Source organism: Ovis canadensis, chromosome 2, assembly GCF_042477335.2.
Source record: "Ovis canadensis isolate MfBH-ARS-UI-01 breed Bighorn chromosome 2, ARS-UI_OviCan_v2, whole genome shotgun sequence".
Classification (NCBI taxonomy): domain Eukaryota; kingdom Metazoa; phylum Chordata; class Mammalia; order Artiodactyla; family Bovidae; genus Ovis; species Ovis canadensis.
The window spans coordinates 181698533-181723357 of record NC_091246.1 but is presented as its reverse complement, the minus strand read 5'-3'; the positions used below and the strand labels follow the sequence as shown (position 1 = coordinate 181723357).

At 43.8% G+C, this 24825-nt stretch overlaps 1 protein-coding gene across 3 annotated transcripts in view; it reads left to right on the top strand.

Annotated features, from left to right (window-relative positions):
* MGAT5 (alpha-1,6-mannosylglycoprotein 6-beta-N-acetylglucosaminyltransferase) overlaps positions 1 to 24825 on the top strand; it is a 405616-nt gene that overhangs the window by 348463 nt on the left and 32328 nt on the right. For all 3 annotated transcript variants that reach the window (XR_011254571.1, XR_011254572.1, XM_069577718.1), the window contains exons 14-15: positions 9638 to 9784; positions 19793 to 19909. Coding sequence is in view for 1 of the 3 variants with exons in the window: in XM_069577718.1 (XP_069433819.1) it covers positions 9638 to 9784; positions 19793 to 19909 (264 nt within the window). In the remaining 2 variants the exon portion in view is untranslated. The remainder of the gene's footprint in view (positions 1 to 9637; positions 9785 to 19792; positions 19910 to 24825) is intronic.

The window sequence follows — 24825 nt, the reverse complement described above, 5'->3', positions numbered from 1 at the left end:
AGCCCAGTGCTCGGTGATGACCTAGAGAGTGCGGTGGGGTGCGGTGAGGGGTCCGAGAGGAAGGGGATATACACACCCATGTAGCTGATTCACTTTGTTGTACAGCAGAAACTAACACAACATTGTAAAGCAACTACACCCCAATTTTACAAACAAAATAGGAAAAAACTAAACTCCTCTGTGAATTTTACACACATGACTCAAGCAGCTCTTGCACGTCAGGCATCACACACAGGACACAAGAGCAAAGAACCAAGCATGCTCTCTGCCCAAATGTTTCTTCAGGCCGAGGGAAGCACATTGTCAACAATGAAGTGTTTAGCGCTGGTCCCTGCCGGCTGCATTTTCATTTCCAGGGTAGAGGACAGAGGCCGGGTGGATGAGCGTCTGTGGCCTCACAGCATTTCTGATCCGTGTGTATGATACATCAGTGTGGGAAAGCATATTCACAAATGCTGTCCTGTTCACTTCTCGTAAGTAAGCAGAGGCAAGCGGGGCAGGTATCACTATTAACTTTATTCTAAACAGGAGGAAACAAGACTACGGAGTTGGGCTTATCCGCAGTCACTGAGGTCACCCTGGAGATAACCATGACTCAGGAATTTTTTTGGTGAGAGGGTAGCAAATGAAAGCTCTGCTAGGCCCTCCATGAACCATCCTAATGAATAAACACATGAACATAAGAATATTCAGTGGATACTCACCAGCTGAAAGAATCTGCATCTCCTATCTGCGTTTGAACATTGCTGCCTCCTAAGTCATGCATGTGGTGCTGTGAATACATTCATTTGATAGTTTTCTCTTCTTGGCCAAAGATCTGGTTTGCTTAAGATTTTATTTCCATACGAGGTCATCTGCAGGCTGATGACGGGGGCCATTCCAGAGTGAAGTGTGCTCACCAGTTTCTACTGTTGACTTTGCGTTCACCTTCTGTGTTAGGAGGACACTTGGACGCATTAGAATGTCAGGGCTCTTTGGCAGCAGTATTTTTGCCTCATTTTACTTTCCCCCACATCAGAATGTGGAAGCAGCTCAAGCTCCTTTAAAAGTACATCTGGCAGCCCTGGTTCTCCGTCATCACTGTCTCACATGCTTATGTTAACCTAGCCACATGAATGTCTTACTCAGCTTTGTAAATCTTAAAAGAACCCTTCCTTACTGACCATCCACTTACCTTGTTAGAGAATGGGAAATAGGCCGAAGCTGGAGTCCCTGATATTTGGGGAGGAGCAGAGAGGGGGTCTGGAAGGCCTAGGCCATGATATAAGATATTGCCCAGGAACCAAGGATCACATTGGAGTTTTGATCTCAAGAGCAACTGTTTATCCTTGAAAAACTGATACCTTCAGAGGATATCGCTGATCCCATTTTGTATTGCTTGTTCCTCTGACTAGCACATGTGAAAGCTCTTCAAGTAGAATTACGGCTAAAACAGTTGGTAAATGCGATGAAAATGAGGCAGTGTATCACTGAGCCTCCCCGTATACCCAGAACACAGCAGCAGGCAGTGAAATGAATGAATCTTGGGCTTTGGAATAATGACACTAAAGACTAGTCAGGCTTTGCATTTATAACCCTTTCTGCCTCTAACTCCTTCCTCAGTGTCTCTGAGCAATTTAAAAACGATTTATTCCAATCCACATCGAAAGTGGAGAACTGGGGATGCAGAGAAGCAAATGCGCGTGGAATGAATGGGACTTGCATGCTCCTCAGACTTGTTATGAGAGCGGGAAGTGGGGCGGGTGCCCCTCGAGGTCTAGACACAGATTGAAATGATGGATGCATAATCAGCTTCTGACTCATTATTTTTCTTTATGAACCATTTTTGAATCTCTGCATCAAGCCAGGAGACCGTCTGTTCAGCAGAATTTTGTCCTGGTATGCCAGGAGGGGCCCAGGTACCCGGAGCCTATGGAGACAGGATGGGATCTGTGTCACCCTAACGTCAGGGCTCAAAGAGCCAGGAAATTGTTGAAATCTGGAAGAGTCTTCTAATAGGCATATACATGTGGATGAACTCATGATGTATCAGAAGACTGTAGACAAGCCATTCAGGCCAGCAAAATCCAGAGCAACTTAAGCCAGCGGTTAAGGGCTGAGTGGGGTGGCACATTTTAATTTTTAGCTTCAATCCCATCTCTGTTATTGAGGTTTCTTTCTTCCGTTTCCTAAATTTCATCTCCCTGTGCCCACATACCCCGCTTTCAGTCTCACCAGGGAATTTCCTTATGAAATGGGGCGCTCACATCCCGTACTGGATTGGAGAACCATTTGAAGTGAGCCCAAACAGGATCCCCCATTTCTGACAGGGAAAGTCAAGAACATATTGTGCCTGTGCGAACGCAGAGGAAGTAGCAGCTGCTGCTCCTGCTGTTGCCACGTGCCTTTTCTACCCACACCTCTGGCCATGTCCCCCTCCAGCCCTTGGTAGGGTGTGACAGCCCTGTTTCCCTACCAGGTCAGCTGAGCAGCTTAGCTGTGGGGCTCCCCAAGAAGCCTAGACAGGGTTGGAAGACAGGCAGTGTGCACTTCTGTCCCTGCTCTAATCCATCCTTAAGTCTGGCCTCCTCAATCAACTGTGGCTCATCCCATGAACTTGGATGTGGTTGCACAAGCTCTCTCAAAAACCCAGGGCTCCAGCCAACCTCTATCCAGGGACCAGAGATGGAACAGACTCCTTGCGCAGCTCCAGGAGAATTCAGGGGCTCCACTTGTTCTGTTGGCAGATGCCTTCTCAGGGCCTGGCTTGTAGAGGCCTTCGGGTAGCTGTATAAAGAATGATGAAGGAGACAAAGAGAAGTCCACTGGTCATCTGGGATCTTGGAGCCATGCCCCTAGGAATGATTTCTTGCATTTCTCAAGAATCGTGTGCCTTGATCTCCAATATCTCCCCAGCAGGGGACTAGGTCATTCTGATACACAATGCCTGCCTGCCTCTCTGTGCTATGCCCACATCTCCAGGCCCTGTTTGAGAGCCCAAGAGTGAGCTTACTGATGGAGCAATCCATCTTCTATGTCTATTTCAGATACTGAAATATTTACCCTCAGGCAGTCAAGCAAGTGACTGGTTGCAAAAGCCATTCTCTTAACTGGATGGAGAGTATTTTGTGTACACATGCACACACGCTCCATCCTCTCCCCTCCCCTCACACATATGTATGTAAAATGAAGAATGTTTTGGACATAGGATTCAATTAACCTCTGGGACTTCAAGAACAAAGGTACCTCCTCACACACAAATAGCACACAACAGTTGCTCGTCCTCTCCTTATGGAGATGCTTGATTGCTGGAAGATCTGGCAATATTGATTATTTTGCTCATTTATCTGCCAAATGTTGGTGAAGTAAAGAATATATCCCAGGACTTGTGCTAGGCCTTCTGGATCTGGGGCTGACAAAGGCAGTTGTGCCTACAGGAGGAAACGACTGTGGCAGAAGAGGCAGACAGGTAGATAGGTGACGACTTAACTGTGTGAAAAGTACACAGGAGGAGGGGTAATAATGGAAAGAAAATAGTGATCCCAACAGGAAACCTCACTGAGTGGGACCCCTCCTATGCAGGGTCAGCCATTCGGTTGTGGAAAATGTTACCCTGTGATTGGTGACATCAGGAAAGCACTAAGTTGAGCCCACGTGGAGGGCAGGAGCCAGCTGTAGCACATTTAACTCGGTCATGTTACCATGGTACACATACCACGGGGTTTTACACCCATTTTCTCTAACCTTTCCTTGTGCTAAGGCCTTTGCATGAATTATCTCTTTATCGCTAAGGTCCTCTGACCTCAGAACCATTAGAGCCCATCTTACTGTGGTAGTGAGCAGGCCTGTGATGCCTCCTCACTGTTGAGAGCTGAGTGGTTGGCCTGGCGTGAAATTGGGGTGAGAGAGGTGCACGAGGGAGGCTTCTCCAAGGAGGAGCACCTGAACTGCCTTTTCGTGTAGACAGTTCACACAGGCACAGTTGAGGATGGTCAGCGTCTGCAGTTGTACATATATCTGAATGTTCTGTTACTCCTCGTCTTTAAAGTCACGGATTTGCAGTGCAAATTGTGATGTGTTTGATTTTGTGCTGGGGCTTCCAAATGACCAAAGTGCAGAGACTTTGCACAAACCAATCGTGTGGTTTTGATGTTGCTGTATGTTTTGTTTTGTTTCTGGAAGGCTGCGTAAGTAGCTGGGCATAGTCTAGGAGTCCGCCCAATGAGCTGGTCTCTAGGAAACAGACTTGGATTTAACATCCAACTAACCTTGGGCACTTAAACCTGCTTGGCAAATATTGCCTTTGTCTCCTGTGTCCTTGTGGATCTTTAGGAGACAGTTTTCAGGTAGTATCAGTTAGGGGCTTATGGAGGTCAGGAGAAAGTGAAACTGTAGTCACTCAGTCATATCCAACTCTTTGCAATCCTATGAACTATAGCCCGCCAGGCTCCTCTAGCCATAGGATTTTCCAGGCAAGAATCCTGGAGTGGGTTGCCATTTCCTTCTTCAGGGGACCTTCCCGACCCAGGGATAGAACTCTGGCCTCCTGCATTGCAGGCAGAGTCTTTACCATCTGAGCCACCAGGGAATCCTGGAGATCAGGAGAGGAAGTAGCTAAATGTATAGGGGAGAGATTTGGCCACTGTTGTCTCTTCTTTGAGTACTGAACGAAAGACAGCTGCCCAGAGAGAGACCCTTTGGGTTACATGAAAGCATCACTTATCAGGAAAATAAAATTTCTCCATACCTAGCCTTGTGTGGATTCTTTTTAAAAATATAAAAGGGATACCTGTTACCAAATAATGATTCCCAATCATTATTTGAAAGGTAAACAAATTAAGACTTAGCCACAGCATGTGGCCCATAGGGGTACCAAGTGGAACTTGGGTTTGAACTTAGTCAGTGTTCATTAAACACTGTATTCCAAGAACCAAACCTTGGAATACATCCTTTCTGTGAAATATCTCCTTGAATCCTCAGAGCAGCCCCATGAAATAAAGCACTATTACTTTCAACCATTTTACACATGAAGAGACAGGTTCAGAGAGCTTGTGTTACCTTGACTGAGACCTATAACTAGAGAAAATGCATTATCACTGGACCTCAGATAATCCGTGGAGAGAGGCGTATAACAATTTCTCACAGTTACAGAGCTAGGAGATGATACAGTCAGGCTTAGAAACCTGGTTGGCCTGACTCCAGAGCTTGTATTCTTAATCACTTTGTTGTCCTGATCACTTTGCGTTGATAATCTATTTATTGGATAAACTGAGGTTGACTGGTTGCTCAGACTCCATCCTGAGTGGCTCCATCAACTTGGCTAATGAGAACAAGTCAGAAAAGTGTCTGCTGGGCATGCAGTCTCCTGGTTTGGGTTATCCTGGATATTCTACTTGAGAGAGAGCCTGGAAACTGACCACAGCCATGGAATCTGCCTAATGACTACCTTTTGAAAAACAAACAGAAATTTTTTAAATTGGCGTGTAGTTGCATCACATTGTTGTATTAGTTTCTGCTGTGCTGCTGCTGCTGCTGCCAAGTCGCTTCAGTCGTGTCCAACTCTGTGGGACCCCATAGACGGCAGCCACGAGGCTCCCCCATCCCTGGGATTCTCCAGGCAAGAACACTGGAGTGGGTACATCAGAGTAAATCAGCCATGTGTATACATATATTCCTCTTTTTTGAATTTCCTTCCTGTTTAGGTCACCAAGAGCACCAAGTAGAGTTCCCTGTACTATAGAGGAAGTTCTCATTAGTCATCTATTTTATACATAGTATTAATAGTGTATATATGTGAATCCCAATCTCCCAATTCTTCCCACCTCCCACCCCTTTGGTGTCCATATGCTTGTTCTCTATGTCCATGTCTCTATTTCTCTTTTGCAAATAAGTTCATCTGTACGATTTTTTTTCTAGATTTCACATACATGCACTGATGTCTAAGAACTACCTTAATCTACTCTTAAGGGATTCTTTGTCAACTACTCCACTTAGGGGTTTAAAACAATTTCTTTCCTCCTTTCACACAGAGTGAAAATCTGAGTAGTTTAACTGAACTCTGTCGATACCTAGGGAATTCCCAGTCCTGGAGCTTCATCTGTTCTCTCTTCCTTAGTATTAGTTCAAAAGTTAAATTTTAGAGCATGTAATTTAGAGCTCTGTTTAGAAACGCTCATTGATGGAGTCAAGCTGCAGCCATGGAGATGTTCTGTCATCTGGAATATCCTCATTACAGTCTAGGCTTCTGAAGACAAGATGAAGTATCAATAAAACATGCTGCTGAGTTGAGCCTTTGCACTTGAATGCATTCTTGCAGTGTCTCTCTTGTTCCTGTGCTAAGGAAATCTAAGTGGGCAGAATGATGGGGCAGTGGGGAATTGGGGGAAAAGCAATTCAGTGTGGTTAAGTGCCAGTGTGTGGCAAGACCATAAGCCCTCACAAGGTCACAGAATGCCCTTGGTGGTGACAAACTCTCTGCCTATCCTGTTGTCATTCAAACCTCAAGTATGCTATTTGACCTTAATACATCTGCTGCATTAGAACGTCACAGGTAATGAGGACACAGGAAGCAAGAAGAAAAGTTGTTTGTTGACGGAAGTGACAAAGAACTGTTGTTTTGGTGTTTGCAAGTAGTGCATTTCCTGCAATCCTAATTAGTGTGACGAAGACTCTTTGCCAAGAAGTTGTGTGGTATTTGCTTAAGATTCATTATGAACTGGTGAGGTTTTGGAGAGTTAGCCCAAAGTGTTTATTTTATGTGTACTGAGATACTCAGTTGCCAGCAGGGCAGAAGAGATGGTGCAAATTGTTATTCAGATATAATTAAACCTAGGTCACATTCGAGTCCATTAAGCAACAGCCTCAAATCCTTTTAATTAATGGGTTCAGATTGGTAGGTCTGAAGGAGCTAATTAAATTTCTTTTTCCAGGATTTTCTGTTTAAATAGACAAGCATTATGGTTCCTGCATTTCCTCCAAAGTTATTCTTTGTAGTTTAGTGTTGATGACAGTGTCAGCGCTTCATGGCAGGTCCTGCTTTTTCAGAGGTTAGGAAATACTATGGTCTCTGGTTAATCCAATGGAGACCCCTGTCTGCATCTTTCTGGATCTGGAAGCCCTGTGTTTCCTGAGTTCAGCCACAGCCTGATAGAGGTCCTCTTTTCCCTAGAGAGCCAGCACCTCCTCCCCTAAATCCGCCGGAGTGACAGATTGCAGAGATCAAAAGCCTTAAGGATAGTATCCCGGATTCTTCATGTTTAATGAAGCTGGGATGTCTCGGAACTAGATCTCCCACCCATTCCTTCGTTTCTTCTACTGTTGTCAGTTACACCCGCCCCCGGCCCCGCTAAGCCGCATGCACAGGCCATACCCTGTACACAGAAGTTCTTTCTGACAGTCTAACTCCTATTAGTTACATGTTGTGGTTCAGTCGCTCAGTCATGTCTGACTGTTTGGGACCCCATGGACTGCAGCATGCCAGGTTCCCTGTCCTTCACTATCTCCCAGAGTTTACTCAAACTCATGTCCATTGAGTCAGTGATGCCATCCAACCATTTCATCCTCTGTCATCCCCTTCTCCTCCTGCCCTCAATCTTTCCCAACATCAAGGTTTTATCCAGTGAGTTGGCTCTTCACATCAGGTGGCCAAAATATTGGAAATTCAGCTTCAGCGTCAGTCCTTCTAATGAATATTCAGGGTTGATTTCCTTTAGGATGGACAGGTTTGTCTCAAGAGTCTTCTCCAGCATCACCTTCAGAAGCATCCGTTCTTCGCTGCTCAGCTATCTTTTTGGTCCAGCTCTCACATCCACACGTGACTACTGGAAAAACCATAGCTTTGACTAGATGGACCTTTGTCGGCAAAGTGATCTCTCTGCTTTTTAATATGCTGTCTAAGTTTGTTATAGCTTTTCTTCCAAGGAGCAAGTGTCTTTTAATTTCAAGGCTGCAGTCACCATCCGCAGTGATTTGGGAGCCCAAGAAAATAAGATCCAAAATCAGGGGCTCCAGATGGTGGGGGAGATGCCCCTCATACCAGACAGCTTCTAGGTTCCAGCTGCCGTGTTTCCTTCCCCTCCGTGTCTCTGGTTCTTCTGCTCCAGAAGAAATGACCCCCACCAGCAGAGGGAGCTCAGCTGGCTTCTCAAAGCTTTTCCTCCGCAGTTCCTTCCCCTGTGGATGTCTCTCAGAATCATCTCAAGGTCTACAAGATCTGAAAGGTTATTCTTCCAAAACAACAAAACACTTCAGTACGCTGTTCTGTGCAAAAGAACATACAGTTATAGGATGTCTCTGCAGAAAACCTGAGATTTTAGTTTCTTGCCCCAGAAAATTCCCTGCGGGGGCTTCCTGACTCTCCAGTATGGCCAACGTGGGCCACGCTGGGTTAAGCCCTGGAATTGGGTGCCCAGCACATACATGCTTCATCTTCCAGTGTTGCCTGGGGAACCCAGCAGCTTGTACTCAGGGCTCTCTAGACAGAACCATTCCAAATCATCATTCAATTAAAGCTGCAGAGATAGGATGGCTGGGGAGAGGACCCAGGAAAAGAGAACCAGGCATCCAGCCACGTCCAAGCCAGCAGCTTCCTTCACTTTGGGGGCCTGGCCATGTGGTTGTTCCCCAATGTGATGGCAGAAGGAAAGGACGCTCTGGGGCCCAGTTGTGCTTTGCCACTGGACGTGCCTCAGAGACTGGAGAGGTTTCAGGAGCAGCTCCTTCATGTGGCTAGGGAGATCTCACGTGTCACCAAGCCCAGACTCAGACCCTGCCCGTCAGGAAGCACAGCCCCCCAGCGGTGTGAAACGCCCTGGGAGGCGGGTACACAGGGAGGCCTTTCTATGCGATGATGTTTCATTTCTGGTCCCACGAATCAGTGCCACTGAACTGCAGCAAGTCCCTTTTGTCACAGGGGCTCTGGGCCGCAGCGTTCTCTAACAAGGACTCTGAGATGTGTTTTTGCTGCCATCTGTTGTCTGCTGTGGGGACAACTCAGGGTGTACTTGATGGAGAGGGAAAGCCTTGCCCAGTCACAGCTCCGCACCCTCTCCCCACATCGAGAAGAAAATAAAAACCAAGATGTTGATGTCCCCCAGTGAAAACCCCATTATGAAAACCCATGTTTGCTGACCTGCCATCGCTTCCAAGCAGCTCCATGTGAACTGCAGTCACACTGCCGAGCGACCTTTCTGTCCCTGTGCCCAGCATCCCTGAAAGGGCCTGTTGTTCCTTTGGTTCAATGAAGAAACCTTCTGTTTAGTTAAGCAAGTGTTTTTCCAGTCATGTCTCCTGTTGCATTACAGAAAGATTATTGTGAAGTCTTGAGGTTTGTTGTTGTTGTTCTTTGAATACCCCCACCTCCCTACCCCCTCAACTACCCACCCCCGACACTTACTCCTTTCCTTTTTTTTTTTTTTTTCCACAAAGAAGTGAAATTCCTGATGACCTGAGCACCTACCTGGGCCTTTAAAGGTCCCTGGTCTTGGTTTTCAGGTCCTCTTGTAAACTGGCTTCTCATCACCCCAGCTCGCCCGGGTCTTGGAACTTCCCAGCCTCAGAGATGTCTGCACAGGCATGGAGCCCAGAAGAGGCCCCTGGGAGCCAGGGACGCCAGTCCTGGTCGCTCTGTTTACGTGTGGTGTGTTTCTCTGTCTTACAGCTGTTTGTTGGGCTTGGGTTCCCGTACGAGGGCCCAGCTCCCCTGGAGGCCATCGCGAATGGATGTGCTTTTCTGAATCCCAAGTTCAACCCACCCAAAAGCAGCAAAAACACAGACTTTTTCATTGGCAAGCCAACTCTGAGAGAGGTAAGCATCTATAAAACGCATTCTACTTTCACTGGTATGAATGGTACCTCTTTATGGAGTGCAAGGAGCCCGTTTGAACCTCAGAGCCTTGGACGGTGGGTATTGCCAACTTCATTTCATGTACAGTAACTCCCCTACATACGCACCTTCAAGTTGTGAACTTTCAAAGATGCGAACGTATGTGCACTAATCAATCACATTAGTTCACGTGTCTGGGAGGCATCGCCATGTGCTTGCATCCTCTACAAGCGGTTGTGGTTTTGTGTACTTTGCAGTATTCTATTGAGTACAGTAGAACAGTACCTTTATTTCAAGCCCAGGATGTCCAGAAACAGGCATAAAAGCAGCAGTGATGTAGCTGGTACTTGCCTGTTCTCTTGATGTCAGCCCCTCTATGCGAGCTGTTGCACTATGCTACTGTGCTTTCTAAGATACTGTACTGTAAGATTAAAAATGTTTTCTTTACTTTTTGTATTTGTTTTTACATATTATTTGTGTGAAAAGTATTATAAACCTATCACAGTACTACCGTATAGCCGATTGTGTTAGTTAGGGACCTCGGTTACCTTTGTTGAACTCAGAAACAAACTAGATTTTCGAATGTTCTCTCAGAATGGAACTCATTTGTATGTAGGGAACTTGATACAGTTGGGTGGAAGGAGGAGGGTGTACAGGGATTCAGACATGGATGGTTTGATTACATCCCCTCACTAGGTAGTTTCAGAGCCAAGATCCAGTCTAATTTCCATCCATCTACAAAATATAGGTTCCTTTCACCCTACCCCATCTCCATCTTAATTTGAACAGATATCTCCAGCCTTCTAATGGGCTGGACTCTTATTTTTCTGAATGATTAGTTTATGGAATAAAAAGAAAATTAACTGGTTAACAGGTTTGTTTTTTTTTAACTTTTTATTTTGTATTGTGATATAGGCAATTAAAAATGTGATAGTTTCAGGTAAACAGCAAAGGGGCTCATGTATCCATTCTCCCCCAGACTCCTCTCCCATCCAGGCTGCCACATAACATTGAGCAGAGTTCCATGTGCTATACAGGAGATCCTTATTGGTTATCCATTTTAAATATAGTCATGTGTACATGTCAATCCCAAACTCCGCAACTATCTCTTTCCTCCCTCCTTTCACTCAGAAGCCATAAGTTCATTCTATGTCTGTGAGTCTCTTTCTGTTTTGTGAATTCATTTGTAACATTTCTTCTTAGATTGCACATATAAGGGATGTCATAGAATATTTCTCCTTCTCTGACTTCCTTCACTCAGTGTGACCCTTTCTAGGTCCATCCATGTTGCTGCAAATAGCATTATTTCATTCTTTTTGGTGGCTGAGTAATATTCCATTGTATGTGTGTACCACATCTTTATCCATTCCTCTGTCGGTGGGCATTTAGATTGCTTCCATGTCTTGGCTATTGTAAACATTGTTACAGTGAACATTGGGGTGCATGTATCCTTTTGGATCATTAATGGGTATTTTTAAAGAACCTACTCTCTGTGATGAGCTTTGGGGAATAAAAAGTGGGCTGTGGGGTCCTTCCTTAAAGAATCATCATCCTTAAGAGAAATGATGTATCAGGAGTGACTAAATAGCATGCCTGGTATTTTAGCTGTCGGCCAGCACCACCCTGAGAAAAGCAGTTCTGCTGTTGCTTGAACTGTTTGTAGAAGCCTTATCTGAATTGACTTCAGGGGTTCCCTTGAAAATCCACAGAGGGGAATGAATCACTGTTGAAGGCAGTTGGATTCTATTTGGGACAATAAACAAAAGTGCATGTGAGTGACCAAGCTGGGTATTTCTATATCTGCTTAGAAAACAAGCATGTGCAAGGGACAGTAAGATCAATTTCTTATTATTTCGTATTTATTTAGTTAGTAAGTGGCTCTGTGGGCTGCTTGCGAGGAGGAGGCCTTTAAGTGTTGAGTTATCCCAGTGCCCTATCATTCAGGACAAAAGGATGATTCTGCTGTCAGCCCTCCCCACCCCGACCCCCAGACATGTTTTTAAAGCATACTGTTTTCAACTCTGCTACTTTCAAACCTTTATAGGACAATGCTCCTGAAACGCCCCCAGTGAATAAAGCACATTTTCCATGATTACTCTTTACCAGTCAGAGAGCTGACCAGTTAATAGAGTTGATTATTCTGAGAGTTCTTTTCTTTGACCCTCCCCATCATTGGTGAAAGGGCCAAAGGAGATGGGGGGAGATCAGTGGGACCACAGATTATCCTGAAAAAAGATGGACCTGTGACCCAGATAACCTCTGACACAGGTTAACAGGTTGTGTGAGTCAGTGAGTGAGTGTATGTATGTGTGTGTGGTGTGTGTGCGTATTTGCCTGCTTTTTCCTTCTGCTAATATTATGAATTCGAGTTCTTTGTTTTGGAGGGGTGAGTGAGTGGACTTCACATGCTGTGGGAGGCACCAGGGCACAGATCAGGAACCTTCAGTCTTATTCTTTGAGAACTTATTCTTTGGAAAACTTTGAAAAGATGCTCTCCAGCAGTGAGAACATCTCAATTTAGGCATCTGTGCTTTAGCCTGTGACTGATTTTGAAACTTTGGAGCTCTGGGAAAAAAGTGTGGGGTATCAAATCATTCCTCTGTTTTTATTTGAGTGTAGGAAACCTGAAGTTTTATGTCTGCCTAAATTGGATAATTATTTGTAATTTTCAGTGTTTTTTTCCACTTTTTGCAATAAATTATACACAATGAAAAATTATGATTTTCACCTTTTTTGAGTGGGCAGTTCACTGGAATTCAGCACATTTGCAATATCATGTAATCATCACCACTCACTACTATCTTTTAACATTTATTGTTCCAAACAGAAACTCTGTACATTACTAGTAACGCCCCATTCTCCATTGCCCCAGCCCTGAACAGAATAGTAACCACTACCCTGCTTTCTGTCTCTTACCTCTCTTGCTGCTGCTGCTGCTAAGTCCCTTCAGTCGTGTCCGACTCTGTGCGACCCCATAGACGGCAGCCCACCAGGCTCCCCCGTCGCTGGGATTCTCCAGGCAAGAACACTGGAGTGGGTTGCCATTTCCTTCTCCAGTGCATGAAAGTGAAAAGCGAAAGTGAAATCACTCAGTCATGTCCGACTCTTAGCGACCCCGTGGACTGCAGCCCACCAGGCTCCTCTGTCCATGGCATTTTCCAGGCAAGAGTCCTGGAGTGGGGTGCCATCGCCTTCTCCATTACCTCTCCTAGTTACCCCGTATACGTGGAATCATGTAGCATTTGTCCTTTTCTGACTGGCTTGTGTCACTAAGCAGGTCTTCAAGGTTCATTCCTGTTGTAGCATGTGTCCAAATCTTGTTCTTCTGTAAGGCTGAATAGTACTTCATTGTATGATTGGACCACATTTTATGTATCCATTCATCTGTTAATGTACACTTGGGTTATTTCCATTTCTTGTCTGTTACAAATAATGCTGCTGTGAACAGGGGGGTACAGGTATCTGTCTGAATCCTTGCTTTCTGTTCTTTGTGGTATATATACCTATGAGCAGAATTGTTGGAACTTGCTTTTTGTTTATTTTGAAATAATTTTAGTCTTATGGAAAAGTTGCAAAAATTGTACAGAGTTTGGTTATGTGCTTCATGCAGCTTCCACTAATGGTAACATATTATAAAACTACAGTGTCATTGTCAAAACCAAGACATTAACATTGGTACCCTAGCATTATCTAAGCTAGACTTTGTTTGGATTTCACTAGTTTTTCCACTAATATCCCTTCTCTGGTGCAGGATCCCACGTGGGCTTTGCTTGTCGTGTCTCTTTAGTCTCGTCTGATCTATGACAGTTCTTTAGTCTTTTACTGTCATTTATGACCTTGGCATTTTGAGTACCAGTCAAGGATTCTAAACACTGTCCCTCAGTTTAGATTTGACTGGTGTTTTCTCCTGATTAGTTTGAGGTTAGACATTTTTGGCAAGAATCCTGCAGAAGTGATGGGACCTCAGTGTATCATATCAGGAGGTTAGTGATGTCAGTGTCTTATTACTGATGATGTAACCTCGATCACTTGGTCAAGGTCATGTTGGCCAGCTTTTCTCCACTGTGAAGTTACTCATTTTTTTCTATTTGGGGGAAGTACTTTGAAACCATGCAAATATCCTCCAACATTTTTTTTTTAATTGAAGGATAATTGCTTTACAGAATTTTCTGGTTTTCTGTCATACATCAACAAGAATTAGCCATAGGTACACCCATGTCCCTTCCCTCTCAGACCTCCCTCCCATCTCCCTCCCCACTCTACCCTTCAGCCTGTTGTAGATGCCCCAACTTTTGACCATTTATTTTTACCATGTGTCAGTAGCTGTTGCTTGCAACCATTATTACAGTGGTGTTCTAATGGTGATTTTTCTGTCATCTTGATTTTTTTTTTTTTTTTTTTTTTAGTGCATGGAAAGCAAAGAAACCCATCTCTTCTTATTGCAGTTTCTATAACAAGCCTTTGGGAAATGAGTTATTAAGAGTATTTTAGATTGGTACCTTCTAGATCATTAGAATTAGATAATAATTTAAATTTTGATTCATGAAGATTTTGATAGCACTGTGTTGCAACTGACTACTTTTTCCTGGGGGAAAAAAATGTAGGCCCCCTGTTAAACACAGTCTAACCCTTTCCCAGTGTGTGATGTGACGTAACGTGATGATGCATAGATCAGATCAGGCTGCAGTTGCTGAGGGTGTTCATCCTGTCAGTTGCATTCCTTTAGTAATTTACTTCTCTGTTGAGATGATAGAGGGTTTTCATCCTTCACAGCGTAAAAAGGGAATAGGTGCTGGAGCTACCAGCCAGGCATGTGCTTCCCCCTGTTCCTTCACATAGTCCAACCAGTGCTGGAATGAGACTCCAGTTAGAATGGCACTGGCAGAGCCTTTCAATAGCTGCTCAATGAGTGACCTCCCACAGGTGGCTCCATCAGCCATGGGCCCCCACAGGAGGGCTGGGATGCAGAGGTCAGCTAACGGATGTTCACTGTATCCCCACAGGATCTGTGGTACTAAGTCACTACATTAGGGGAACTTATCAAGACACATTTCCTGTTCCCAGGAGCTCAAACTGATTTGGAAGCATGATAAGAATGATGCTTAATCAATGGGAATGCATAAGGAAATAACCGAGTACATTAAAGAAGGCTAGTTAACTTGGAGTGTTGCCAGGGGGTTGGTAGGCTGGGTTAGGTGAGATGGGGCTGGTGGAGGAGCTGTGCTTTAAAGGAAAAGAAGAGGTGGGTTTTTCGAGTTTGAGAAGCATGAACATTGATGAGTTGGAGGGAAACCCCAAGCAGGTCACTTTGCTTTATGCAGGAAGGCAGGTTCCATCTGATGTCCATTTCCTTCTCTGCTGGAGACAGTGCAGAGAGCAGGCTGATGGCCAGCGACGTGACTCAGCTTTGAGAGGAGCCAGTGAACCTGACCTGAGGGGCATGTGGGCTACCGCACTCTGCTCTTTCAGCTCACAGAATCCCCCTGATCAAAGATGCTTTTAGTGTCCACTTCGGCAGCACATATACCAAAGATGCTTTTAGTGTCCACTTCGGCAGCACATATACCAAAGATGCTTTTAATTGGGAAAGAGCTATCAACACTTGTACAGATTTCTAAGGGTCAGGAATCCCAAGAAGGTATCATTTTTTTCCCCTCAACAAATTGAAAAATTCTAACCAAAGCATATATAATTACATAGCCATCTTTTTGTGCCCTAGCTAATCTTCTGAGCTAAGCAACAATTGATCCATATAAATGGATCCATATAAATTGTATCTATGTCTCTTCTTTGCCTTCATTTGAAGAGAAGTCTAAATTTTTCTTTGTATTTAGTGGGGAAAAAGCTTTGTTTTTAGTTTTGCATTGGACCCATTTTTATTTTTTTGGCTGCTCTGGGCCTTTCTTGCGGCATGTGGGCTCTTTGTTGCTGCACGGGAGCTTCTATCTATTTGCTGTGTGCAGGCTTCTCTTGTTGTGGAACACGGGCTCTAGACCTTATTATGGGCTCCATCACCCTGAGGCATGTGGGATCTTAGTTCCCCAGCCAGGGATTGAACCGATATCCCCTTCGTTGGACCCCTTTTTAAAACCACGCTCTACATACGCAGGAAGAGAAGTTCCATGTGCCTTAAGTATAGTGTGGTTCATTCAAGTTATACTTGAAATGTACTATGGATTGTATTTTAATCTTTATATTGGGAAACATATTAGCAGGTTTTTGATCATTATTCTGACATTTTGTAAACCATTGGAAATTCTCTGGCTCCAGGGTTTCCTCTTCCATAAAGAGAACTCATGTTCTTCCTGGAGATTTAATGGCCACTCTGAAATAATGTCTCATAGTTAATAAGATTTTCATGACTTTTACAAACTATATACTTCAGTAAACATACTAATGGATATACAATGAAGTAACTCAAACCAGATGGTTCTCAATAAATTAACAAGGAGGAATGTAACATTCAGATGGGGAATAACACATCACAGAAAGCCTTACTCATAAAATTAAGTAACCCTCCATTAATGTAAATGAACATGATAATAATGACTCAGCATTTCGTACCTTCTAAGTACCTAGAGCAACCTTGTAAATAAGCAGGGACCTTAAGAGGCAGAGGGGAGACAGACTGCTAAATAGTGACATTGATGGCAACTTTCATTTACCCTGATTCAATTGGAAGAATTAATTAGTTGGTTCTCCAGGTCACAAAATGAAAATGGTATGACATTTTGCTCAGCTTCAGGGAAGGTCTTATACAGACATACATTCAGTCCTGTAATTTTTCTTTTTTTAGCAAGTTTTTAAAAAATGATGAAAAGGCTGGTGTTTACATTGAACTTCTTTTGGTCTTTGTCTTAAGAACTCAAGACCATCTTTTAAAATTGTCATCTTCCTTTTTTGTCAAAAGGTCAAAAGTTGTTGAAGGATCTGTTGAATCGGCTCTGTTACTTTCTGGCTATATAGTCCTGAGGAATTGTAAACCCCTCTAAACCTGAGAATCCTCACTGTTACATGGGAAACCTGATAAATAAATAATGCATGGGTGATGAGCACAGTGCCTGGCCCAACGAGGGGCTTCGGTGATAAGTGCTCAATCTACAATATGTGCTGAAAAAAAGAAAAGGATGTTCCCCCAGCTCTAAGAACCTGCAGCCGCTCTCCTTCTTTCACTGAGTACACAGATGAGCAAAAAGAAGAGGGTGCACGTCAGACGGATGGGGAACTGCAGGCTGGCAAGAGGTGTGACTCTGGCAGAGGAGGCAAAAATAAAACCTAGGATCCCTGCATCTAGAAGCGTATGAGTGGAGGCCAGCGAAGGCTCAGCGTGAATGCCCAGTAATTTATCTTCTCCCCCATTCCCCACCACCAACCATTGCATGCACATCATTCATGTGGTAAGACACAAAGAACAGTGGTCAAAAGCAAGATGGAGAGCTGCCCATTGAATCCTCCAGTCCTCTGAGCATACAGGGGTTTGAAGGAAAAGAGAGAACCCGCCCCTTCTTTTAAGTGTATCATTACATCTACTTTTCTGTCCTGAAATGAATTCATAAATAATATGCCCTGCTAACATATATAATTTTTTAAAAGGCTGATTCTCTAATTCTAATATGAAAGAGAAATGAAAATACTTTGCAAAAAGGTAAAAGATATTTTGTATATTCATAGTCCAGAAATGCTATACCATACGGACACGAGTCTGAGTGAACTCCGGGAGTTGGTGATGGACAGGGAGGCCTGGCGTGCTGCGATTCATGGGGTCACAAAGAGTTGGACGTGACTGAACGACTGAACTGAACCCACAAAGCACACTGGAAGGCAGCAATGGTGTCTCATGCCTCCTTGCAGTGATTATGTTTGTATTTAAGAGGAATAAGACATTACGTTGAAGCTGCTCAGCCCTTTTTGCTTATAACTGCCATCATGAAAGATAAGCTAAATAGAAAGGTGCCTACACATAGATACGCAGATATACACAATTGGCATTACTGTGACAGCTTCAAATATGGACTAGTTAGGGTACATTGTCCTGGAGACCCAGAGCTTCTGGGTGGCATTGACTTTATGCCATGATTTTTCTGAAACAACAATGACTTGTTGGTGAAATTCGAATAAAACAGAGCACAAAGGTTATTTGATTTGCATGGCAGTTATATTCCTGGAAAACTCAGTGTGTATTCAAATTGTGCCAAAGAGTAGATTCTGTGAACCCACATGAGAACTTGGGAGGCATGTGAAGGCCTGTGGGGAGTGGACAGCTCTGCCCCATGCAGGACTGTTATCCCATCTCAAGGCGTCTGGCATCCTTGGTCCTCAGCCAGGGGCTAGGAAAGCACTCGCCAGCCCAAGAACTGAGCATGTGCTCACAGGGGTCTAGAATGCTGTCTTTATATCACACCCTTATAGGGATACAAGAATAAAGGTGGGGATAAGTCTCAGGGGTAAATTTAGTTTTCTTAAAAACTGGATTTTTCAAGAACTGAGAGTTACCAGTCTTCCTCTGGGTCTCTTTGGTTGCTGTTTTTAAAAATAAAACCTCCTTTAGAACAAAAGCTGCCTTTCCTTGCTTTTCTGATCACAAATTGTCTTTGTGACTGTTATGGTTTCAATGTTCTGCTGATGCTTATTCCAAAAATTCTGTTTTTTCTGGTTTTCTTGTTTCTCTTTTTGTCGCCTTTCTTATGTGCCATTACGTGTCCTTCTATGACTTTAAAACCTGTAATGACTTTACTGTAATTTTATTATGCTTATCTGTCCTAACCAGTATTGTGTAGTAGATACTAGTTCCATCCAGGTGATTTTCAGGGCTGGGATATAATTGAGGAAATAATGTTCATTATTTCTTGATGTGATTTGAGGGATTGAACAGCCACTTGTAACAGCCTCCACATCACCCGGTTATGACACTGTAACTCTTTCCCCGAGGGATATTCATGGTATGGTATCCAGACATCACTGGAGCTGCCCTGTGGGTTTCAGGCAGGGCCATGGTGCACATCTCACTCTCCAGGGACCCCTAGACTCCTAGGATCCCCTCTAAAGTGCCCAGGATCCAGGCCCAGAGGATCTAAGACAGCCTGGCTGTATGTCTTTTATTTTTTTCATATATATATTTTTTTTAATTAAAAAATATTTTTTCTTTGCTCGAGACAGCTCTCAGTTACAGCACTCGGGATTGTTGATCTTTGTTGTGTTATGTTACGTCTTGCTTGTCACAATCTTTTAATGGTGACATGCACACTTTTAGCTGTGGCATGTGGGATCTAGTTCCCTGACCAGAGACTGAACCCCAGGTCCCCTGCGTTGGGAGCTCGAAGTCTTAGCCACCGGACCACCAGGGAGGTCCCCATGTGTCTTTTTAAATGTTCCATGTGAACCTGATGGGCACTCACAGGCACTAGGGGTGATACCAGCCGGGCACACCTTACAGCCTTGGTTTCCTTACCTGAACCCATCAGTGCTGTGCGTGCGAATCCAGAGGGTATACTTATCCAGTCCTGACTTAGGAGGGCCCAGTGGATGTCCTGCTAGGTCAAAAACAGAGAAGCTATGGAGCGCTCCCCCTTTTATTATCATCTGCTTATGGGGTTGACTTGGCTTCCCTGGTGGCACAATGGTAAAGAACCCATCTGCCAGTGCAGGAGAGGCAAGAGACGCAGGTTCAGTCCCTAGGTCAGGAAGATCCCCTGGAGGAGGGCATGGCAACCCCCTCCAGTATTCTTGCCTTGAGAATCCCATGGACAGAGGAGCCTGGCAAGCTACAGTCCATCGGGTTGCAAAGAGTTGTACACAAATGTAGCGAGTTAGCTTGCACGCATGCTTATGGGGTGCTTAGGAGGTTTCCATCGTCAGGAGGAAGAACAGAAAATGACTCGTTACCTACACAAGTCTGACTCTGAATCATATAAAGCATTACACTTCACCTGGCACAGAAGGCTGAAAAAAGTCAGCGTTTGTGAGACTGAGGTTCTGTTTTTCCTTTTCCAGCTGACGTCGCAGCATCCTTACGCTGAAGTTTTCATCGGCCGGCCACACGTTTGGACCGTTGACCTTGGCAATCAGGAGGAGGTCGAGGATGCCGTGAAAGCGATTTTAAGTCAGAAGGTTGTTTCTTTTATTCCATCTTCTCCATTGGTAATGTGAACGGGATGGTGTGGAAAGCATCCCAGCCCTTTGTTTGGGTAGTTAGAACGTTTCCATGTCTGCTTAACTCTGGCATTAGAAAACAGCCCAGCTAAAGGGCTGGCCTGCGGATTTGGTGGATGTTCTATGACATGGAAATGGAGCTGGTGTCCAAATGAGTGCGGATTCTGCAGATCTTTCGACACGAATCCTGGGTCCCGTGTATGGTAATAGAAGCTTGAATTGTTACTTGAGTCTTCAACCTGATTATATAGCTTTCCTAAAGATCATAAAAGATAGTCCTGCTCCCCTGCAAAAAAAAAAAAAAGAAGAAGTGAGAAGGATAAGGAATAATTAAGGAATTACTGGGAAATATTTTTCTATAGCATCTATTTATTTGGCTTTTCTACCTATACATCTTATAGAATTTTATATAAGAAACTAACTTCTCTGGACTTTTCCTGATCAGTTCAGCATCATGTATTAAATACCTACTGTATGCGCAGCACTTACTGAACCACTGTAGGGGATGCTTACTTCATAAACATAAAGGAGGCTTGTTTCACTTAGGATCTCACGGCACCCCCTCAGGCAATTACTTAACCTCTGAGTTACTAACCTTCCTCATCCTTGATGAAGGATAGTTTCATCTGCTTTACGGGTGCTTGAGAAGATTCGATGAGACAATGAATATAAAGTGTTTAAAGGCAGTGTCAGCATCACAATAAACATTTAGTCAATCGTATGAAACCAGTAGGCTTCCCAGGTGGTTCTAATGGTAAAGAACTCACCTGCCAATGCAGGAGACATGAGAGACACGGGTTTGATCCCTGGGTCGGGAAGATCCCCTGGAGAAGTGCATGGCAACCCACTCCAGTATTCTTGCCTTGAGAATCCCATGGACAGAGGAGCCTGGCACACTACAGTCCATAGGGTGGCAAAGAGCTGGACATGGCTGAAGTGCCTTAGCACACACGCACACGTGAAGTCAGGATTAGTATCACATATGCCATAGTATTCTTTTTTATTGAAGTATAATTGACTTACAGTGTTGTGTTTCAAGTACACAGCAAAGTGGTGAAGTTATCCATGTATAAATTCTTGATCATATTCCTTTTCCATTATGGTTTATCACAGGATATTGAATATAGCTCCCTGTGCTCTGCAGTAGGACCTTGTTTGTCCATGCTATCTGTAATGCTTTGCGTCTGCTAGCCTCAGCTCCCAATCCAGCCCTCTCCTGCAACCACGAGTCTATCCTCTGTGTCTGTGAGTCTGTTTCTGTTCTGTAGACAAGTTCATCTGTGTTGTATTTTAGGTTCCACAAATCGGTGCTATCATACAATGATATGCCTTTCTCTGACTTGCTTCACCTGGTATGATAGTCTGTTGGCTGTTGGTCCATTCATGTACCTGCAAATGGCATTATTTCATTCTTGAGGCTGAGTAATATTCCAGGGTATGTTTGTGTGTGTGTGTGTAAGTAATATATATATACCATGTCTTTTTTATCCATTCTTCCATCAGTGGACATTTAGGTTGTTTGTATGTCACGGCCGTTGTAATACTATAATATTCTTATTTTTGTTAGTGATAGTCTTGATTTTCACTAGATTATAAGCAACATAGGCAAGAACTATAGTATCTGTCTCACTGCTGTGTTCTCAGGACCCAGCATAATGATGTACCTAACAGGTGGATGGGAAGCATGGAGAGAGTGAGGATATTTGCAAATCACCACACTAAGGTAGAGTATGTTTGGTGCCAAGACCAACCTGCCGGAGATTGAGGAGTGTCTGTCTTCTCTGCTTTTTTTTTTTTAATTGAAGCATAGTTGATTTACAATATTTTGTTAGTTTTCTGTGTACAGAAAAATGATTCAGGTACATGTGTATATTCTTTTTCATATTCTTTTCCATTTTACTTTATTACAGGATATTGAATATAGTGCCCTGTGCTATACAGTATAGGAGCTTGTTGTTTAGCTACTTAATATATAGTAGTTTGTCATCTCAAATTCCTAATTTATCCCTCCCCGCTCCTTTCCCCTCTGGTAACTGTAGGTTTTTCTGTGTGTCTTCTCTGCTTCTTATAAGGACATCAGGAGAATGCAGCGTTGAGTTAAGTCTCAGAGGATGAGTAGGGATCTGCAAACCTAAACTGGGATGTGGGTTCAAGAAGATAAGAGTTGGAGGAACAGTGAGAGTCACGGGGAAGAGTCTAGAAAGACATGTATCCTGGGAGGAGTCACCAGTTGGCCATGTAAAGGACCATTCTGACCCCTTTGAGAAATAAAATGTGTACCCCACAAGAGCCAGTTTCAGCTTACTAAGAACATCTCCAGGGAATAGGAGCATTCCAGTGTTGTCCATGTCCCTTTAGAGGGAATATACTTATTGAGCTCTGGGGTGACTCCTCAGAGCTTCCCATCAGTGACATGTACAATCACATCTCTGCCTCAACAGTTTAGGGCAGAAGTTCCCCAGACGTCTGGTGGCCAAGCTGAGAGATGAAGTGCCTAGTGAGGCTGGCTGCCTCAAGTGTCTGCTGCACGTCTGAATCTTCCCCACCAGAGGGTCCTCCTCGTAAAGATTGAAAGCTCTTTTTTCTTCAGTCTCAGAGTCCTCTAGGTGTTAGCTTCGAGAGCTGCCATAACAAAGAACCACAGCTTGGTGGTTTAAACAACACGGATTTATCCCCTCGCAGTTCTGGAGGCTCCAGTCTGAAGTTAAATGTTGGCAGGGCCATGCGCCCTCTGAAGTCCCTCTGGGAGGGCTCCTCCTTGTCTCGTCCACCTTCTGGTGTTCTTGGCTTGTGGCTGCAACACTTTAACCCCTATCTCTGTCGTCACGAAATGGTCTCCATATGTGTGTCTGTCTGTCTTCTCCACTTCTTACCGAGACATCAGTCATATTGGATTAGAAAGAAAGAAAAGAAAGTGAAGTTGCTCAGTCGTACCCTACTCTTTGCAGCCCCATGGAACTGTAGGCCATCAGGCTTCTCCATCCAGGGGATTTTCCAGGCAAGAGTACTGGAGTGGATTGCCATTTCCTTCTCCAGGGAATCTTCCCGACCCAGGGATCAAACCCAGGTCTCCCGCATTACAGACAGACACATTACCCTCTGAGTCATCAGGGAAGCCCTTATGGGATTAGAGTACAGCCTAAATCAGTATGACCTCATCTCACTTGATTGTATCTATTTGCATCTCTAAATAGAATCCCATTCACAGGGTTAGGACTTCAACATCTCTTTTTTGGGGGACAGTTCAACCCACAATACTTAGTTAAGTGTGCATGGCCTCAAAGAGGAATAATTGAAAATTAATGTACAGACAGAAAATCTTGGATCATAAAGTTCAAAACCTTATAGCTAATAGATCCCTTTTGTCAGACAGAAATCTCACGGGAATGCCTGATACATAAAGCGCTGAGTGGGTGCTGAGTTCTGTCCACTCCTAAGTGAGGCTCTGTTCACTCCATGGAACATCTACTGTTCCACGTTTTAAAACCCTTTCCCTTGGTGGTTTAAACAACACTGATTTGTTTAAATAATTTTAAACTAAGGCCACTTAACTGGGTGGGGGGGTGGTAATTATAATGGATGATACGTAGGGAGAAGCTCTTTCTACACATGTAGAATCTCTCTATACATCTTTATGAGCCTTATCTCATTTAATCATTCTACAGATAAGAACATTAAGATTTAAAGAAATTCAATAATTTACTTAAAATTGCACAACTAGTAAGTAGTAGGACCTGGATAGAAACTAGTATTTTGACTGGTTTATTAAGATAAAAATTTAAAAGAAAAACAGCATGAAATGAAGTAAAGGAAACGGTGAGAGTGAGAGAGATAAAATAAGGGATGAGTGTAATACAAAAACGATTGTCATTATAACCCTTAGTTCAGTTCAGTTCAGTCGCTCAGTCGTGTCGAACTCTTTGCGACCCCATGAATCGCAGCACGCCAGGCCTCCCTGTCCATCACCGACTCCTGGAGTTTACCCAAACTCATGTGCATCGAGTCAGTGATGCTATCCAGCCATCTCATCCTCTGTCGTCTCCTTCTCCACCTGCCCCAATCCCTCCCAGCATCGGAGTCTTTTCTAATGAGTCAACTCTTCGCATGAGGTAGCCAAATTATTGGAGTTTCAGCTTCAGGATCAGTCCTTCCAATGAACACCCAGGACTGGTCTCCTTTAGAATGGACTGGTTGGATCTCCTTGCAGTCCAAAGGACTCTCCAGAGTCTTTCAAGAGTCTCAAGAGTCTTCTCCAACACCACAGTTCAAAAGCATCAATTCTTCGGTGCTCAGCTCTCTTCACAGTCCAACTCTCACATCCATACATAACCACAGGAAAAACCATAGCCTTAACTAGACGGACTTTTGTTGGCAAAGTATGTCTCTGCTTTTGAATATGCCGTCTAGGTTGGTCATAACTTTCCTTCCAAGGAGTAAGTGTCTTTTAATTTCATGGCTGCAATCACCATTTGCAGTGAGTTCTTATAGCCCTTAAGCTTGTTATAAATGTGTCAGAAATTTGGTACCAAGATTTCTCATATTTAATTACAAGATTTTAGGTTACATGACACTCAAAAAAGCAAGAAAACAGGATGCATCATGAAGAGAGGACTCTGTCAATAAAACCAGACCCAGAGATGACCCAGATGTTGGAATTATCAGACAGCAAATTTTAAATGCTGAGACAAATATATTAAAATGTTTAATGGAAAACGTGGACAGCATATGTGAACAGATGGGGGCTTTTAGCAGAAATGGAAAATGAAAAAATATTAGAACCAAAGGTACAGACAGTATCAGAAATGAACTCTTTCACTGGATTTATCAGCATATGTACACAGCAGAAGAAAATAATCAGAAGAAAATAATCAGTG